We start from the raw sequence: 19,905 nt of genomic DNA on the forward strand, positions 1-19,905 counted from the left end.
TGTTCTAAGAGGAACATGTCACTGGATTATATGTTACATCATTGGGAATGGCTGAAGGCAACACTCAGCCCAATGAAAATACACTCATGTGCAGATTGAAGGGGAAAAGGTCCTGTCTCTATGGAGATGACCTATCTTTGATTCCTACCCACTCATTTTCAATGGATAGCATTACTGGCCAATTTGGAAAAGGTTGTTATCAAAACTGCTTCCAGCCAGCAGAGAAGTGGAATGGGCTCTTTATGTGACAGATTCCTTAAGCCCGTAGTAAGGGAAAGATTTGGTAGAAAAGCACATGTTTTCCACGCAGACAGCCTCCAATTCAGCCCCAATGTTGTAAGTACACCTGGGAAAGATTCCTATGCAAAACCTGGAAAAGACTTTGCCAGTCAGTTGCTAAAGCACAGTGTCACTTGTTTGGTTTTCGCTTGGTGCAATGTGTGAATCCTGCTATTATGCCTTGTAAACCATAATTTGTGGCTTGGCATGTTGTACAAATATAGGCAATGATGATTAACTTAATAAATCATTGTTAAGTAATCCATGGCTTAACAATGACTTTTTAAGCCTGATGTGTTTTCTAAATCAGTGTCTTCTAAGGGGAACTTCTGTCTCAAGAAATGAAGCCTTTTGCTTCAGTGACACTAGGGGGCTGTCTGTACATAGATGGCTTTGCCTCAAACTGGCTGTTAGAAACACATCTCTAATCCTTATGCCGGGAGAATAGTTTAGAATATAAATCTGTTCTTCTAAAAGTCTTTCTAAAGATATTTTTGTTGAAAAACCAAGGGGGCACTTTTACATAAATGAGCAACTTGATTCAGTTTTGATATACCCATCCCCATTCTTCTATGTACCTCTCATGCCTTATTCCACTTGAACTTTGTGTCAGGTGTTGTGCAGAAATGTTGAGCGTACAACTGCATACACATAACCACCCCAAAATTACATTCATATTCAGTACATGAAATAAAGTAGCTCATTTGCAGAATATGAAACCTTAACATCCAAACTGGCATTGACATCATACATTTTATCTCTCCCCCCCCCCCTCTTGAAAATTAGGCAAAACTAAACATTCTTTCCCCTGACACTTGACAATAAATTGTAAGAACTTGGAAAATTTATGGCTCACTTTTCTGGTTTTAAAACAAGGACAAGAGCTATTATAATAAATAAATTTCAACAGTTTGTAAATGTATAGATCTAAATGAGGGTGAATGGAGACTTTTACCGATCTACTAAACTCAAACTGAATATGAAAAGCTTTTAAAGCTTCGTCTGAAGCATTTGCAGCTGAAACGCCTTTACTGCTTATTTCTGCTTACCTGCTCCAAGCTGGGCAAAAATAACATACTCCAGGAATACGATCAGCGTTAAGCTTTTATGTTGCGTGACCCCGTCTAGGAAATCCATCTTCGCCACCGACGTGAGGTCGAAAAACAGTAATTAAGGCTATTTTACATGTCTGGTGCAGACTCAACCTCTTGCAGAAAAAAGAAAACACAACTCCAACCCCTCGTAATTTATTGGGATGGTTCTGGGACTGCCGGGTTTTCGCCCTGTCATTTCTCTTTTAAGCTCCCTCCCCCTTCCTTTCCCAAGGGGTCGCCTTTCCCAAGCCGCCGCGCTCTCTCTCGCTGCGCGTCAGTCCCGACCGTCCATCGCCACCAAGTAGCTCAATCTCCGCTGGCGGCTTAGACTGCAGGGGTTCTCAACCTTGGCAACTTTAAGACTTGTGGACTTCAACTCCCAGAATTCCTCAGCCAGCAAAGCTGGCTGAGGAATTCTGGGAGTTGAAGTCCACAAGTCTTAAAGTTGCCAAGGTTGAGAACCCCTGAGGGAGAGAACCCCCTCCCTCCCCCGGCTCGCCCCTCCGGAGAATCGGCGAAAGTCGCGCGGCGCCGTCATTCGGTCTCCGGGTCCGGAGCTTCCGATTCCACCCCGGGATCTCTTCTCCTGGGCTAGGTTCTTTCGTCTCCCCCCTCCCCTCCACGGATCGACCTACCACGGATCTCCTAGCGAGTGTCCATTCCGGGGCAAAGCTGCCTTCGGCTCTCCTTTTCGCTCCTTCGCTCCGAGGCAGCAGACCGGGGAGAGGGTGGGGGGAAACGAGGCGGAAACCTCAAGGACGGTAGTTTGCCGGACTGTCCGACGTGCGCGGTCGGGCGCTTGTCTCTAGCAAAATCGGACGACGACCGGGGCATCCTCGTCGCCACCGTTCGTCGCCTCTTCCCTCCAAGGAAATAGTGGACAGGTAGCCGGCTGCCACCCCCACCAGTAGAAGAGGGATTGAAGAGTACGAGGCACTGAGCAGGGGGTTGGACTAGATGACCTCCAAGGTCCCTTCCGATTCTGTTATTCTATGATTCTATAAGGGTCTCCTGCTTGAGCAGGGGGTTGGACTAGATGACCTCCAAGGTCCCTCCCGATTCTGTTATTCTATGATTCTATAAGGGTCTCCTGCTTGAGCAGGGGGTTGGACTAGATGACCTCCAAGGTCCCTTCCGATTCTGTTATTCTATGATTCTATAAGGGTCTCCTGCTTGAGCAGGGGGTTGGACTAGATGACCTCCAAGGTCCCTCCCGATTCTGTTATTCTATGATTCTATAAGGGTCTCCTGCTTGAGCAGGGGGTTGGACTAGATGACCTCCAAGGTCCCTACCGGCTCTCTTATTCTGTGATCCCACTCCCTTTCTACTTCATAGACGGAGCAGAAGTCCGCGATAGCATCTCACGCTCCCTTCACCTCTCCGTCCCTCGGGTGGGACCCGATTCGACCAAGCATGTAGTTTAGATCCCCTTCCTCGTCCTGTCCCGCCACAACCAGGGCTAATCATGTATGTGCCTCGGGCAATAGTCGCGGGCTCTTTAGTGATGGGCATTGTGTGTTGGAGGTGGGGTGTGTGTGGACACACTCACTGCACTCTTGAAGGCTTTCATCAGACCCGGGAAAGGGGCCGAGGAGGAGGAGGAGGAAGAACGAGCCTACCCAAATGCAACGGCGACGGAAAGGGGAGCCCTCCTCGAACCTCCTTCCCGTCGCTTATGGGCGGTGTGTTTAAACTCGGTTATTTCTAATGAGAGTCGGGCAAGGATACCCCCCCCGCGCCGCCCCCAGAATCTACCCCTCTGGTTGGAGCTGATTTCGCCCACCGAGAGAGGGAGAGGGAGGCTGGACGGCACCGCGCCCATGTTCTAGCTGCCCGGGTCCCTGCCTCTTGCCCGCCGCTGAAGTTTGGCGGGGATGCTTTTTCTCGCCTGTCTCTGCGGCGCCCTCTCTCGGACTACACGCCCCATCACTCCCAATCGCGACCCGAGGGAGGTCGAGATGGGATAGAGCAGGGGTAGGCAACCTTGGCTCTTTTATGACTCGTGGACTTCAACTCCCAGAATTCCTGAGCCAGCATGGCTGGCTCAGGAATTCTGGGAGTTGAAGTCCACGAGTCATAAAAGAGCCAAGATTGCCTACCCCTGGGATAGAGAGGCTCTTCGTGGCCTTGCTAGAATTATGGACCTCTCCCGTTCGGTGTAGGGGCTTCGGCCACTTAAGGATGGCACCGATTAAAGGGAAAGTTCCAAGTAGAGAAAACGATAGATTTCCGAGTCTTTTTGCGCCTGGATCAAGATGAGTATCAGTACAGAATAAAGGAAAACAGAGGCTTAGGCCCTGCAAGATACAAGGTGAAAAATTCCAGTGTTCTGTTTTTCTTTTGTTTCTCTGACTCAATTATAACTCACTTCCTGTTAAGGTTGATTCTACCAGGTTGGGGGGGGGGGGGCATTTTATTTCCAGTTGGTCTCCCTTGGTTTCCCTTTAATCAACATCCTTAAGGGATTGAGATCGCCTATTACATTTTTTAAAAATAATTTTTCCTTTGCTTTTCTACTTGAAAAGCATTCAGTACAGTTTTACAATGTTATAAATAATAATTGAAATTTGGTAAAGGCCAAAGGTTTTTATTCTATACATTCAAAAGTGCAACTACGACAGAATGTAGATGTCAGTACTGATCATGGAAAGATCTTTTGAAAGTTAAACACCAATTTTCTTCCACACCTTCACTGGTTTTAAGTTTACTTTTGAACTTCATTTTGAGTTTTGCAAGCCTCACATGGCCTGAATCTGTAAAGAGGCCCTTCTAATTTGGGATTTTGCCATTTTAATTTCATACTCTACCCACCATGAGCTGAATGCATTTAGGTAGTTCACAGGAGACCAATAATTTACATGTGGTTATATTTCCTAATATAACTAGGACTCAAGGTATTCTGCCTATGATTCAAGGATACTGTAGTAAAATTGCCATCAATTTTAACAGAATAGCAGAGTTGGATGGGACCTTGGAGATATTTTAGTCTAACCCCCTTCCCAAGCAGGAGACCCTATACCATTCTGGCTGTCCAATCTCTTTTTAAAAATCACCTGCCTGGAAATTCTCCTTATCAATTCTCCTTGATAAGTTTCCATCCCTTATTTCTTGTCCTACTCTCAGGTGCTTTGGAGAATAAGTTGACCTCCTCTTCTCTATGACAGCCCCTCTAATATTGAAAGACTGCTATCATGTCACTCTTAGTTCTTCTCTTTGTCAGACTAGATGTACCCAGTTCCTGTAACTAACTGTTCATCCTATGTTTTAGCCTCCATCTCCCTAATCATCGTTGTTGCACTTATTTGGTCTCAACACCATTTTATATCATGGTGACTAAAACTATATGCAGTATTCAAAGTCTTACCAAAGCAGCATAAAGCAGTACAAACACTTTCTTGTGATCTTGATACTATCCCTTTGTTGGTGCGGCCTAGGACTGCATTGGCCTTTTTGGCAGGTGCAGCACATTGCTGGCTCATACTTAAGTGGTTGTTCATAGGTTTCCTTGACCCCTCTCACAATTATTTTAGTAGCCTTAGACATCCAGATCCTCCTCCAGGAGGTTGTCCAATATCCTTTTGAAGCATCCAGTCTGACTGCTGTTATCACATCAGCTCACAGAGAAGTCCACAACTGGACCTCTACAATATGTTTTTTTATCAGCCATTTAAAATCACTTGAATGTGTTAGTTGTGTCTTCTCCAGGAGAGAGTCATCCATGAGAGTTTGGATATCCTCACCAATAATGGTATGAAGAATTACTTTTATGGATAGACCTACTTAATTATTTCAACATTTAAAAATCAATTTCTTAAGGAGGTGCACTGAAATTCAGCACATTTCTTTCCTAGCCAGTATGGACTTTTATGGTGGCCTAAAACAGGTTTTAACTTTACTTAAGGGGCCCTGAGATTGCATGACACATTTACTGGGTCTGTTTATAGTTTCAGCCTATAAGAGGGAGGCATAAACATTTAATTAAAAGACATGGAAAAAAGTGGAAGAGGCTCACAATAATGTCATGTTCACAAATAAAAATATCTGAATATTTGAACATTTGCTTATATACAGTAAGATGGATGTGTTTTTGCCAAATTTCCAATTCAAAGCCTGCAAAATCGCTGGGTCCTTTATTGGATAGAAAACCTTCCGATGTCTGTGATGTGTACAAAGTACAGGAGCATGTCAACTGTCATCCAGTGCAACAGAGCAACCAGATGTGGAGAACCAGATTGGAGAATAAACAGTAGACCTGTCAATGATTCCTCAGGAGGAGGCAGCAGGACAGACCAATAGGATGACAAGGGGTATCAAATAGGGCGTTTCCCCCCAGAGAATTTGAGGAAAAGCCAACCCTGCTTTTGTCAAAGATCACCTTAGCTGCAATAGAACCCTTTTCTAAGTTTTGTCCTTCAGCCACTGCTATCTACAAGCCATGTCTACTCTGAAAGCAATTTGTGCTGGGCTCCCCCTCCGTCCTCTTCCAGAAAACAGAGGCCGAAAGAGTGGAATCCCTCACGCTCCTGTGAGAAGCCCAAATCTCATTGCAAGTGAAGAAAAAGTAAGAGTTTGTACAATTTTTCTCTTTGGACATTACCCCTATTCTTTGTGAAAAATCTCCCCATTAGCTAGGCCTATGTTCTCCTAGAGAATACAAGCTCTGTATTCCTAAAATGTTCCCTAGAATTGAGTTGGGTGGATCACCCCTGATAGACTTAGATCTGCTTCTTAAAGCAGGTCTGGTGGTCTCTGTCCAGCTATATTATTGATAGCTACCAGTTGTGAATATAAACACTGCACAGTTCTATTATATATTGCCCTTAATGCCTTTCTTTCAGGTCTGTTGAGTTCAAATGCATATCTCTGCTCATCCCACTCTGAACAACATGGTCTTGTTCAGGAATTTTCAATTTTTCAGAAGTCCTGTTGCTGGGACTTTTAAGATTTCTGAGTGTATCTTTCTTTATGGTTCTGTTCAGTAAAACGTGAGATCCTACTGTATAGATAATGCTATTTTAAAATGGGAGAAACTGTATTTATATAAATAGTAATGATATATAATAATGACTTATCACACTTATCTTAATTCAAGGAACAATGATAACAAACATAACATGAGGATCAGGCCTATATACTGTGTCTATTTTTCAGTTTGAATTTGTACTAATAATTTTTTTGTTCCATGGTTATATTTCATGTCCTTTGGTTACTGTAAATAACCATAGGAACCTAATACCCTTGAATAAACCAAAACATATTTGCCAGAATTTCCCCCCCCCCCCAGTTATTTCCTGAATTCTCTTGCTTCCAAACTGCTTTGTTGATTGAAATATGTGACAGTAGCACCCTTCACGTTCTTTTGCTTCCTCTGGAGCCTAAGCAGATTTATACTTTGCCTCTGTTTTCACTGCCCATTTCCTTAAGGTCAATTTGGGATTGTCTTCTTGCCTTTCACCCTCAAAACATAGAAAGCAACCTTTCAGCAATGAACAGAAGCCAAAAAGAGAGACTGAGATGCTAAATGCTAGAGGCAAGTGAGGTGGGAGTTCTTACAGGCAGGGGAACAGGTAGCCCAAATATTTTGCTGAATAGGTGCTTTTGCCTATAGTGTAAAATATATCCATTTCAGTATCTCACTGAATAAGCTAGCAGAAATGGTCATGTTTGTTTGCATGAGCATAGAATCATAAGGCTGGAAGGGACATTGGAAGTCTTCTAGTCCAACCCCCTGCTCAAGGCAGGAGCCTTGTATCATCTCAAGTCAAATGGTTGTCCAGTCTATTTTTGAAAACTACCAGTGATGGAGCACCGACGAGTTTGGAGTAGCATTGGCAATAAGATTCATTCTGTACTGGGAGTGTCTGCAGGGGTTTGTGTGTCAAAGTCTTGATAACAGCTGTGGCAGCATATTTGAAACTACCTCTTCCTCCTCCTCCTCCCATGGACAGTAGAAGGATGGTACTCCCATTATATGATCACATGCATTATCTTGACTTTTTTTATCCTCACACCCCCCCCTTCGCCATCTGTGGTCACCTTGTTCTGTCCTGCATATGAAAGCAGGAGATCAATCTGTGGAGTGGGGGAGGGAATGTTACAGGCCTGGATACACACCTTTGTCTGTTGCATCATTACTGATGTCTCCTAGCATAGCCATCTGAGGAAATTGCTCGGCCTAACATTAGAGATGACCTCTGTCTCCTGAGTTGATCCAGTATATAAATAAATATAAATGATAAAATATGCCAAGAGAGAATGACTTTACTCTGATGCATGTGATTTTACCCATTTTCAGCAACTAGCAGTGGTTCAGCAACTGAAAATACTTTAAAAAAAAAAAAATTGGACACTTTTAACAAAAAGTCAGAGGTCTGGTAGCACCTTTTCCATCTTTTATTAAAAGGTATATTTAAAAGCTGCTGTCTTAATAGGACTTGTTAGTTGGAAAAGGTACTGCCAGACTCTAAACCAGTGATGGCGAACCTTTTAGAGACTGAGTGCCCAAACTGCAACAGAAAACCCACTTATGCATCGTCGAGTGCTGGGTGGGTGTGGCCCATTGGGTGGGTGTGGCCCATTGGCTGGTGTGGCTGCAGTGGTAACGGCAGACTGGGTGGGACTAAAAAGTTCAATCAATCAATTCTAACTTTGCAAGATCTTTTTTTTTCCTGCGAGAAGTTGAAATTGACTGATTGAACCTTTTTTTTTTTTTGCACACGGTGGCTGAGGCCTAAAGCGAAAAGGTTTTATTAAATCCAGCTGAAGGTCTAGGACTGGGGCGACGGCGCGCATGCCCACAGAGAGGGCTCTGAGTGCCGCCTCTGGCACCCGTGCCATAGGTTCGCCACCACTGCTCTAAACTGTTTGCCATCAGAGACTAACACAGCTCTCCTAATAAAAAGGAAAGCCTATTTTGCATCTAGCTCACCTCCTGATAAAGATAGTTTCGTCTCAGCTGTATTTGTTCCTGTATTTTTAAGACACAATAATATTGTGTCTACTGCGGCTTTATCATATTATTCTTAGGGCCTGGTTTCAGGAGATTCTCTCTTTATTGGCTCTTCATTGTAAATAAACTCTTCTGGCAAAAATGTGAGGTTCCAGTCTTATGGATGTAGACAATTGCTACTGTTTTGAAACCTGTTCTTTTGCCTTTTAAGTGACAACAAATTTTTGGTAAGGTCAGCTATTCTGAGCTGGATGCCCTCCTGAGGTATGAGGACTAAGTCCTAGAAAACTGGGAGCTGCAGTGCCAACACATTTGAAAAATCCAAGTTGGGTAGCCCACCTGGCTGAGATTGCAGTGGTCACACACCGTACATTCTATGTGTGCCTGTTCATGTCTCTCTCACAGGCACGTAAATATATTTATTTTCTCACATTTGCACTGAGAAGGCTCTTGCTGCGACAATAAAGTTCCTGTTTCCTTGCACTTAACTGTATTTTTATTTTGTTCAATTTAAACAAAAATCCAAGCAATGTTTTTTTTAAATTGTGGCCAGCTTGTTAAAATATTCTTCTGTATTGATCTTGTGAGATAAGCGGTATCTACATTTGACAAATAAATAAATGTCTCTGATCTCTGAGCATTGGCTTAGTATTTGATGTACCGTATATATCTTTGCATTCATTTATTTTGATATCCTGACTTTTGATGTTGGAAGTCATCCTATCTCTTTGGTTGGAAATCATCCTCTCTATTTGGTATATTATTTATTTATTTGTTAGATTTATTCTCCAGGAGCTAAAGGTGGCTTACTAGGGAGTGTCTCTCATTTGATGATCACAGTAACACCCTTGTGAGGTATATTGGGTTGAAAAAACAAATCATTCAATGAGCCTGGACTTGAAATTAGATCCCCTCTGTCTGCCTCCAGAGATCACAGTAACTTTTTACAACAGTAACTCCTGAATTAAATAGGAATGCATGCAGTCTCAGTCTCAATCCCTCGATCACCTAATAACCAGGCTGGCTTTAAAAAAATAATAATCCCTGAGCATATTCACATAGTTCAATAACTTTAGTTGTGCTGCAGGTCTCATGGAATAGTTTCTATAGGACAATGCATTTTCAACCCCATGGTATACATATCCTGTGCTACTCAGACCAGTTTGTTCAGCCTTCCCCTTAGCATTCCAGAGAAAGATCTCCCCAATGCATCCTTGGTCTGAAGCTTTGAATGCTACTGACCAACTCATTTTAAGTTCCTTCCTTCCTTCCTTCCTTCCTTCCTTCCTTCCTTCCTTCCTTCCTTCCTTCCTTCCTTCCTTCCTTCCTTCCTGCTGGACACATCAGAGAGGAACTTATGTAGCCTACCTTGCACTTCCTCATGCATACTTATTCACATGTTCACAAGCAGAAACCATGTAGAGAGATGCATTGTGCGAACAGATCGAGCTTCAGAGTATTTGTGACACTCCTGAATTTGGTTCCCTGAAGATAAGCAATTTATTCTAATACCCCAGGCAGTTATATCATTGAAAAAAAAAACCTACTGTAAACTTTCTTAAAGTGGTAGTGGCTTTTCCTGCTTTCCTTCCCCCTACCCCTACCCCCGTTCTTCTCTATTGATTTAGTTTCTGCCCATGAATTTCAAACTCTGTGTGAACATTGTAGCATAATAAAGGGATTTAAAAAAATTAAAACATTTTAAAAAATAAACAAAAAGTAATGGAATAAATTACGAAGGCATGCCTTTCAGACGTCAGCGTTTTTGTTTGTTTTAAATCATAATTTTTGGTATACATTTTGGAGTACATCAAAGTCAGCAGAGATCTTACTTCCTCCGAGAGGAGTGGCACTTACAGAGCATGGCACAAAACTTCCTGAATGTATGCCACTTTTCTTTGTAAGAGAGGGATTCTTCCTGGATGTGTGGGCAGCGTGTGAAGATTTTGGGAAAATTGCAAATCTCTGTGTGTTTTTTTTATACTTAAAATGGGTCCATACCATAAGATGGTTTGTTTCACCATATTGATTAAACCATCATTTGCTGGGATTGTGTAACATGGAAAACTGAAAACACGAAACCTGCTGCAGCAGTCGACCCATGCAGACTAGCAGGAGAAACGGTTCATTTGAATTTTCTCTCCTGGCTTCACTTCATCATCTCCTTTTCAGCAATCGTCCACAGCCATTTCCTCACTAGTGATTTGCAGCAAACCCTTGCTAAAGTGGCATTAAGTCTGTCCTTATCTGTTATGTAGGGACACCAGTGGTTAAAATAGTGTAGAAGATGCTATAAATCACTAGTGGGGAAATAACCCAAGAGGTAATAGGGGAACATCTGGATATCTGGTAATCCTAGCACATTGCATATTGAGTACAGGAGTTCACAGTTTCTTTGCACAGGGAAAGAACAATCTTAATTTACTAGTTAATTTTACATGCACTGTGTATATTTTGTCATTTTAGGATGGTGATGAAAAAGCAGATTTGGCATCGCTCATCTCTGCTGCCAAAGAGCCAGCAGAGCTTTCTGCTTTGTTTTGTGCTTAATGTAAAGGCCTACATTAATGTTCTTTCATTTCTTCTCTGGAAAATGGGCACAGGACATTATCTTATTCATACAAAGGACTGAATGAAAAGATTCCATTGAAAACGTGCTACTACCTTAGTGGATAGACCCTCATTTTTATTCAGGATCAATCTCCTTGAATCCTTTCATAAGAGCTGGGCATGTTTCCCACTCAGCCTAACAAAATGCATGTGCTTAATTAATTGTGATAGCCACCCACTTAGTCAGTTTTAAACTTAGCTATGTTTGCTTTTTTCTCCCTTGTTTTGGCAGTTGGCTTTAAAAAATTCTCTGCGTTATTTCCCACCTAACTTGCATGGAATCCTGGCACCAGAATTTGCTAAAGAATTGAGACTCTATGGGCATATCTACATGTACCGGTTCTGTCCCCAGATTGAAATGAGGTAAGGATTAGGATTTGCCAAAAGATTGGGAATTCCAGGTTGGTATTGAAATTCCTTACTCAGTAGCTTGGGCATCATGAGCATCTGTGTGTGTGTGTGTAGGGGGGGAAATGCCCACAATGCAAATCAAGTGATGACATCATGTTTCAAATGATATCATTGGAGCTTGTACTGGATGCTAACCATTCTCATATAAAGCAGAGCCATAATTGTTTTTTACTGCCATTTTTTGAATTCATATATTCGTACCCTAAGCCATAAAATATTATTTAAAAAATGAAAATGGCTGTGTTGTGCTCTCTATCAAAAACAATCAAACTACTGATTTTGGATTACTTAGCGCCATAAGTAGATCCAGCATATCTTTATAAAGTTAGCAAAGGTTTGTCAGTGTGGCTGCTTCAAAGCTAGCAGGAGGTCACCTGCTGATTAACCAGCAAGATGAGATAAAACAAGGGTGATAAATAAGCAAACTGATTTATTGGTCAATGTAGGCAGCTGCTGGACATCCGGGAACTTTGGACTGGATTCAAGCATCATAATAAAGTGTAATGTAATTAATTTGTTTCTGGCATTGTAAACTATGATTTAGGACAGGGGTGTCAAACTGGTGGCCTGCAGGCCAGATGCGTCACGTGCGGGCCATGCCCACCCCAGCTCCGTAAAGGCAAAAAATGTGATGCAATCAAGTTTGACACCCATGACTTAGGACAATATATCAAGTCTGTTAATTGTGGATTAGAAAACAAACCACAGTTTAAAAAAACCTCTAAAAGTGTGAATTCAACCTTTGACTTGACTTTAGAGCCAATATTGACAGCTTTATAACGGTGGAAAACAGTAGACCTTTGTTTGATGAATGTCTGCTTCCAGCATCTTCATAACACTTGTGTTTGAAATCACTGGGAACTGTTACTCATCAACATGTAAAAGTAAATTTCCATCCATTTGCTCTTTATGATCTGAATGTTTGTAATGCAGTTCTTCTCTGTGGCCAACTTCTTATGGGAAATACGGCATGTAACAATTTTTTTTTCTGCAAGAAGTAAGAGATGCAGAAAACAAGATGTCAAGACTTGGCTTGTTCCTGACCATCAAAATTCCAAGACAGAGACTCCCAAGTGCCTTATTAGATTCCAATAAAGCCTATATAAGAACAAATTACAGAGCTATATTTCTCTGGCAGCCCATTTCCATAGCACCATCCATTAAAAAAGTAACTATAATGTAAAAATAGTAACACCTGTGTTATCACATCATCACATAAATAATATAATTATTTCATAATGTCTGATGCAAATATGTAATATGTTCTATGTGATGATATATATGCGTTGATACCAAACTATAAAACACTCCATGCCATTTTAAGCTTAGTTTAAGCATGTTTAGAGCTATTATCTGGGTTGAAAAATGTAGACAGCCAACACATAGTAGCAAAAGATTAGTTTTATATGCCTCTTGTCCGCCATCTAGTAGTCATCATCCATAGTGCATTCCATGTATAATGTATAGTCCTAAACATACTGAACAAACTCAGGATACGGGTCTAGACATGGCCTCAGACTGTAGGCTGGCATTGTGGGATGTTTTGATTAAGTTGCGGAATTAGGGCTGAGAGACCCAAGTACAAGTTGTCTCTTAGCGGTGGAAGCTTGGGCCAATCTCTCTTTCTTAGCCCACCCACTCCCCAGGATTGCAAAAAGGAGAGAGGAGGAAAAAGTGATAATGCCAAACGCTGTTGCATTGATCTCTCAAATATCTTTGATCATTGGATGCAAAATTCATTTGTTCTCATTGACTGATCTTGTTTACTTCATTTAATGTTTTTTGGCAAACGCATTCTGCCAGTGTAAAAGTGTAAATTATTTTGAACTTGTTTTGAGTTGACTGTAATGCACAACACAGATCCTACATTGAGCGTAGGCTGAAAAAAATTTGCTTTTGGAATTGTTCTGAGCTGTAGTTTTGAAAATCTGATAAAAGGCAATTACATTCCTCAAATGTAGTGTTCCATTTTGAAGCATTTTTGTTAACAATTGCTCAAGATCTGTTTGTTCCAATTGGATTTTATATTTGGATTCTCAAATGAACAGTTCAAATTCTGCTCACAATCCAAATTTGCATAGCAGTTAAAAACAATGAGTGCCCAAGGGCACAAAGCTCTCACTCTATAAGCATGCAGCTGAGATGATACAGATTTTCTGGACTGAGATTCTAAATAAATAAGATCAGGTAACAAAGTCAGAATAAACAATACATTTTCTTTATTCGGCATGGAATCCTTCCAAAATCAACATAGAACAAGAGAAACTGAAGAAAAAAAAACCCACTGTGATATTTCTTTTGCAGATGGATGTATTTGCTAACCAAACTGTTTGCAAATGGCACTATGTCTATTTCTATTCAATGTTGATAATTATTTCTTATCTATGTATGTGTTGTACACACATATGTATGTATTCCATGTCAGGGCTGTACAGCAGTTCAGAATTAATTGGAAAACATGGTTGTATTCATCCAGGAATGTGAACAGAACACTTGCCTACAAATCTTTAAAGGAGAAATATCTGACATATCCAGAGGGCACTATGTAGAAATAAGCCCTTGGTACACCAATCTCTCTCTTTTTTTTTGAGGGGGGTGGGAGAGGAAACCTAATTTACCAATTAGTAATCTAGATTGAGTTCAGATGGTTTTATTCATAACAGAGTGCCCTGCATCCTAATTGACTTTATCTTTATTAATTGTTTTCTATATTGGTTTTTCCTTTAATTTATCCATCAAACTGAGAATTCAGTTGTAAAAACAGAGAATAATTAATTCATCTCTACCTTTATTTCAGAGCTTATCCCATTCAGGAATATCCTTGCAAAACCAAACAAGCTGCTGCAATAATGCACATGATTATGAATAACCTTGATCCTGCAGTAGCACAGGTAATGAATATTTGATGAAAACATGGTCTAGGAAAGAAATCTCCTTGCATGTTCATGAGAATGTACTGCCTTTTATGAGGTAAATTTCAGTTTCCCCTGTAACTTGGGGACAGTGATTAGGATCATGTATTAAGTGATGGTTGTTTTAACAATACTGTACTTTGCTGAATAAACCTACAATTAGCTATATTCGAAAAATTCGATAAGTTGTAGACCATTGTTTTCAAACCATAATATCCAGCTCTCACTATTCATACATATATAACCATCATCCTATTCTCTTTCAGTCAAGCAATATTATCAAAGTGCAGAAAGAAATTGTAAACCAGAGGGTTATTCCCTGTTCTCTGTATTCTACGTTTTGTATTATTGTAACTGTTTTTATCCCGAAAATGCTTTTCAAAGGGCAACTGGATTTTCTTGATTGTTTCATGAGAAACGTTGCACTTCTCATCCAAGAAGTTCATCAGAGATGGGCAGCCATATAAATTAAATAAATAAATACATGTTCTGCACCATGCCTCATCTTTTATTCTTTAATTTTTTCACTTGTCTCTTTCTAAGAATCTTATCAACTTTAAGTAGGATTTTCATAGTCTTTCTCTTCCTTTCAACCCATTCATTTTTCCTCTATATATTTTCTTTATAACATAATCCTTTATTTTCTGTATATGATAATCGACTTCACTGTACAATTTTTGAACTGGTGACTCACTTTTGTGTTTAGTCAAAATTGATTCATTACCCATTCATTCTTGACTCTACAATTTTTTAGACATACATTTCTTAGTTTGTCATTCCCATTGCACCCAACTTTTATTGTCTCCCAATTTAACTAGCTCTCATTTCCAGAGAAGCAGTGGGCAGAAGCAAACTCTTATAAGCAAGTTCCATTTTCACTTCTTTTGACCAGTTTCCATTCCTCACAACAACTTCATATTATAAACTACCGTTTCCATCTATTTTCCCATATTTAGTAAACATTCTACCAGTGCATACAAATTTATCAACTTGCTCTTGTTTTTTTGACATTTATATATAGCTTACAAACATTCACTCCATTTTGTCTATCACATGTACCTATCTTGGTCTTTGGTACAATAATTTTCAGATTTATATTCCTTGTTGCATCTGTCTATCATTCCCTGCAAACCATTTGTCTTCTCAAATTTAAACACAGCATTATCCATATACAAAGTGCATACTATATATGTTCATGACTCATGTCAATATATGTCTACCATCGTCACAAAAGTTTCTTATACAATACATTTCTGACACGTTATTATATATTTATTATATATTAAACAAGCAAGGGAGCCTTGTACTTCCTTGCCTTACTCCTTTTTCAGAGTCGAAACATTTCTTAAGGATTCTGTTAATCACACATTTTACTTCCATCATATATTTTTCTTATCATATTCAGCAACCCTAACCAAGCCTGTATTGTGTTCTTTCTCTAAATCAATATATAATGCATAAATATTTATTTCATCAAAATTGCTCTGTATTTTCTCTATCTCATTTAATATTAACCATTATTTGCTCTCTTTGACTACATTTTTTACAACTTTTATGTCTATATATTATAAAATACCTTTCATCTTTTTTGCATCATTTATATGCTGTCCTCAAGATAAAGATCTTGTTCTGGAGATAGACATAAGAGATCTTAATATCACTGTATAGGAGTTGTTTTGAAATCTTGTATGGATTTAAAATGTACCTTTTGCAGTTTCCTCAGGAACTTGTAACATATGGAGGAAATGGACAAGTGTTCAGCAACTGGGCACAGGTATGATATTGTTGATATATTTTCAATCACAAATGGGAAAAAAATATTCTGTTTAAGCAAAGTTTGATGAGCAGCTGACCATAATTGAAATCTATTGTAACTTTTACTTATTTTATGCACGAGGAGAAAAGTGAGGATGAATCTGATTGATGATGTAACCTAGCTGGATAATGAAACATCGGCAAGAAAGCATCCAAACTCAGAAATCACCAAGGACTCCACAATTTTGTGCTTCCATAAAGCAAAGCTCAAAGGAGATTGCACCCAGGACTATCCCAACTTGAAGAGAAATGTGCAGGAGGACCTATGTGACTACATACACCAGGGGTCTTCAAACTTGGCAACTTTAAGACTTGTGGACTTCAACTCCCAGAATTCCTGAGCCAGCCACGGCTGGCTGGCTGAGGAATTCTGGGAGTTGAAGTCCACAAGTCTTAAAGTTGCCAAGTTTGAAGACCCCTGACATACACCAAGCCAGTTAGTTCACTGCTAACTTCATGCACTGCTTTCACCTTTTCTCAATAAAGAGATAGATGGACGTGCAGCAAGTCCCTATGCACAGAACTGGTCAGTTCTGCTGACTTGTTTTTTGAGAATTAGGATTCCCGGATTCCCAGGCAGAGTGGAGCCTTCTGAGTTTTTTGTTCTCAAAATAGCAACTATGCTTCCTAAAAATATATGATGAGCATGATTTTGTAACTAGCGTGCCTTGGTGTACTTTAGGGCATGCATCTTGAGTTGCGCAGTGCAACCGAGACAACACAATCTGTGGACGCCTTCTGTCTGTACTTTTGCTCCTATTCTGATAGGAGTGTGATACCTCAAAAGAGTTTCACAGCAGAACAAACAATACTTCTTTTGTCATTCTGGTTACTTAAGAATAGCTATTGGGTGAATGATTTTATTTCGTTGCGATAAAGCCAGCTTGTTTCCCCCCTGCTTGGTATTGTGAAAAAGAGACTGTTTTAAAAGATGTGTGACTGTAGCAAAACTGCACCTCAAAATGTTGTTCCTGCTGCATGTTATCAATGCTGCCTTTTTTTTTTCATTTTTAATGAGTTACAAAAACTCATTTATAATTTGCCATGTTTGCCCTGGAATACCCTTTTTCTTACAGATGCCTGATCCACATTATTTATTTATTTATTTATTTATTTGTTTGGTATCTTCTCCAGGAACTGAGATTAACTTTCCCTTCCTCCCTTGATCCTTGTAGCAACCTACTGAAGTAGACTAGATCTCAATGATAGCAATTGGCCCAAAATGGTCCAGTAGGTTTTTCTGCTGAATGCCTGAATGTCTCAACAATGAAATCCAATACATTTGGGAAACAATTGATTAAGAATGGCTGGATGACACTTTTAATGAATACAACATAAGAATATAAGTAGTGCCCTGCTGGATTGTATCCCTGTGATACATCTGGTCCAGTAGTTTGTTTACACAGTGGCCAACTAAGTGCACAAAGAAGTCTACTTGTCACCCAGTGGTGGGATTCAGCTGGTTCGCACCACTTTGGCAGAACCGGTAGCTAATTTTTTGTTGCCCAGGCCCAGAACGGATTTCCAGAAGCACCATCCACACAGAGAACCGGTTGTTCACATATTTGAATCCCACCACTGTTGTCACCCAACCGATAACCTCCAGAGGCAGTCATATTTCCATCACGGCTTTGTTGACTAAAACTTATGCTATCACAAAATACCTATGATGATTTGGAAAATGGTAAATACGAGAGTAGGAGATGGGACCGGATCAAAATTGCCATTAGTTCTAATGACAGCTCCTTTCCAAAAAGAAAATTGAGAAGAGGGCAAGGAGACTTTGAGAAGAGAGCAAGGAGACTTTGTTCTTTTGCAGGAAAAGTATACAAAGAACCAATCAATCAAACCTACCAACCAACCAAGTTTCTTTAGAACTCCTGGCACAAATCCAAGCGTCTACTAGTGCAAACCTTTGTAATAGGAAATGCTCATTCCAAAGTCCTTTGATGAAAGGAAAAACTAAAAAAATGCAATATAGAAAGCTGAGAGGGGAGCTAAATTATTGTTCACAGCACCTGGGAAAAAGAATCCTTAGCCTGCTCCTCATCCCATCTGCCCTGTCTTCTCCTTCTTGCATCCCAAGTCACTATATTTTTCCCTGGATTTTCTTTTGTCTGGGGTTCATTGAAATCAATGGGCCACTAAAAATAGGATTGGACAGGAAATCCAAAAACCTGAAATTGTATTGGGATTATATATTGCCTGAATAGTTTTAATGTCTTGAATGAAAAGTTCTGATTGATTGTGCAGTTTCAAATATTGAATTGTACTATGAATAGAGCTACCGGCACTTTTCTATATAATTCTAATGATAATTTCTACTGTGCCATCATAAAAAAGGCTGTTAACCAGTCCATGTTTTCACCCCACTCATCAGTTCCCCAAGAGTAGGAAAAAGTTTATTTTTTAATTCCCGCTATGAATAAGGGAGAAACAGTTTCTGTGTGAAAATTTTAGATTAGGAGCTCATCGTCTATTCCCACCTGATAATGCATTTTTAATCAGCCTCACCCGTTTTCAGGAATTCTCATCAAGTGGTCTCTCGCCATTCTGTCTGGTCTAGCTATTAAAAATCTGTAGAACAATGATCCTTTTAAGACAAGAAGCTAATCTACTACTTCTTTCCTTTCTCTAGTTCTGGCTGGTGATGCACTATTTATCTGAGATGACTGAGGAACAGACATTAGTTATGTACAGTGGACATCCCTTAGGACTCTTCCCAAGCCATTGCAATGCACCCCGATTAGTTATCACTAATGGCATGGTAAATAAAGGCAACAATATCTCCTCTTCACTGTTTCTTTATCATTGTGACACTTCTAGTTTTGACCTTTCAGTAGGTCCACAATAGTTATTTATACTAAGCATGAAGCCACATCTCTTCTAGAGAGATTGGGCCTTTCATTAGTAATTTGTAAAAAGGTAAAGGTTTCCCCTGTGTGGATATGTCCAACTCTAGGGGATGGTGCCCATTTCTGTTTCCTAACTGAGGGAGCCAGTACTGCCTGAAGAAGCTTCTGTAGACATGTGGCCAGCATGACTTAATGCTGAGGTGCATGGAATGCTATTTCCTTCCCACCAAAGTGGTACCTATTTATCTATTGGCATTTGCATGCTTTTGAACTGCTAGGTTGACAGGAGCTGGGACAAGTACAGGAGCTCACACCATCACATGATACTTGGGCCCCGAACTGAAACCTTCCAGTTAACAAGCCTCTTAACTGCTAGGCCACTGCTAGGCCACCACTATGTCTCCTTATTTTCAAGGTGGATGGAAGTTCCACCATCCAAGCTGGATATTGAGGGATCAGGATTTTCAAGGATTGGATATCCAGAACAAGTCTGGATTCAGTTACCAAAAAAACATTCCTATGCTGATATACACAGGATTTATCAAATGAGAATTCCATCATTTTCTAACGGAGAGTTCCTATTCAGCTGTCAGTCAGCTACATTGCCCTCAAATATATCATGTGACAAGGCTACAACATATATAGTTTTAAGGCTGTATGTGCTCTTACCAGAATTTCGCACAAAATGCTACCAAACTATATAAGCGACAAGACTATACATAGGATATGTGTCTGTTAACTATATTTAATTGACAGAATTCAATCTACTACGTGTAATAAAATTACTTTAGTTTTTTTTCTGGTCCCCCCTTTCTTTGTCCTGATCTTTCCCTCTTTTTGGAGGGTGGCCCGCAGCATGTCAGTCAGTATAACCACTGGTTGAAAAAAGATTCTGCCCCTCAGTACAAAGCATAAAGCCATTTAATTTCCTTCTGTTTACTTTACTTTAATTTTCCAGCTCACATTTGGCATTCTGGTT

General features: G+C 40.2%; 2 protein-coding genes across 2 annotated transcripts in view; one reads left to right on the plus strand and one right to left on the minus strand.

Annotated features, from left to right (window-relative positions):
• LOC107295646 (netrin-4-like) overlaps window positions 1-1,432 on the minus strand; it is a 75,360-nt gene extending 73,928 nt beyond the window's left edge. Inside the window, exon 1 of the mRNA XM_015824966.1 lies at window positions 1,329-1,432. Within this exon, the coding sequence (XP_015680452.1) occupies window positions 1,329-1,416 (88 nt within the window). The 5' untranslated portion in view covers window positions 1,417-1,432. The remainder of the gene's footprint in view (window positions 1-1,328) is intronic.
• Window positions 1,433-5,809: 4,377 nt separating this feature from the next.
• Window positions 5,810-19,905, plus strand: part of UROC1 (urocanate hydratase 1) — a 50,616-nt gene continuing 36,520 nt past the window's right edge. The window contains exons 1-5 of the mRNA XM_015824963.1: window positions 5,810-5,935; window positions 11,166-11,296; window positions 14,142-14,235; window positions 15,971-16,030; window positions 18,710-18,838. Of these exons, the coding sequence (XP_015680449.1) occupies window positions 5,810-5,935; window positions 11,166-11,296; window positions 14,142-14,235; window positions 15,971-16,030; window positions 18,710-18,838 (540 nt within the window). The remainder of the gene's footprint in view (window positions 5,936-11,165; window positions 11,297-14,141; window positions 14,236-15,970; window positions 16,031-18,709; window positions 18,839-19,905) is intronic.

The sequence above is a fragment of the Protobothrops mucrosquamatus genome, unplaced genomic scaffold (assembly GCF_001527695.2).
Source record: "Protobothrops mucrosquamatus isolate PMUCROS unplaced genomic scaffold, P.Mucros_1.0 scaffold2431, whole genome shotgun sequence".
Taxonomy (NCBI): domain Eukaryota; kingdom Metazoa; phylum Chordata; class Lepidosauria; order Squamata; family Viperidae; genus Protobothrops; species Protobothrops mucrosquamatus.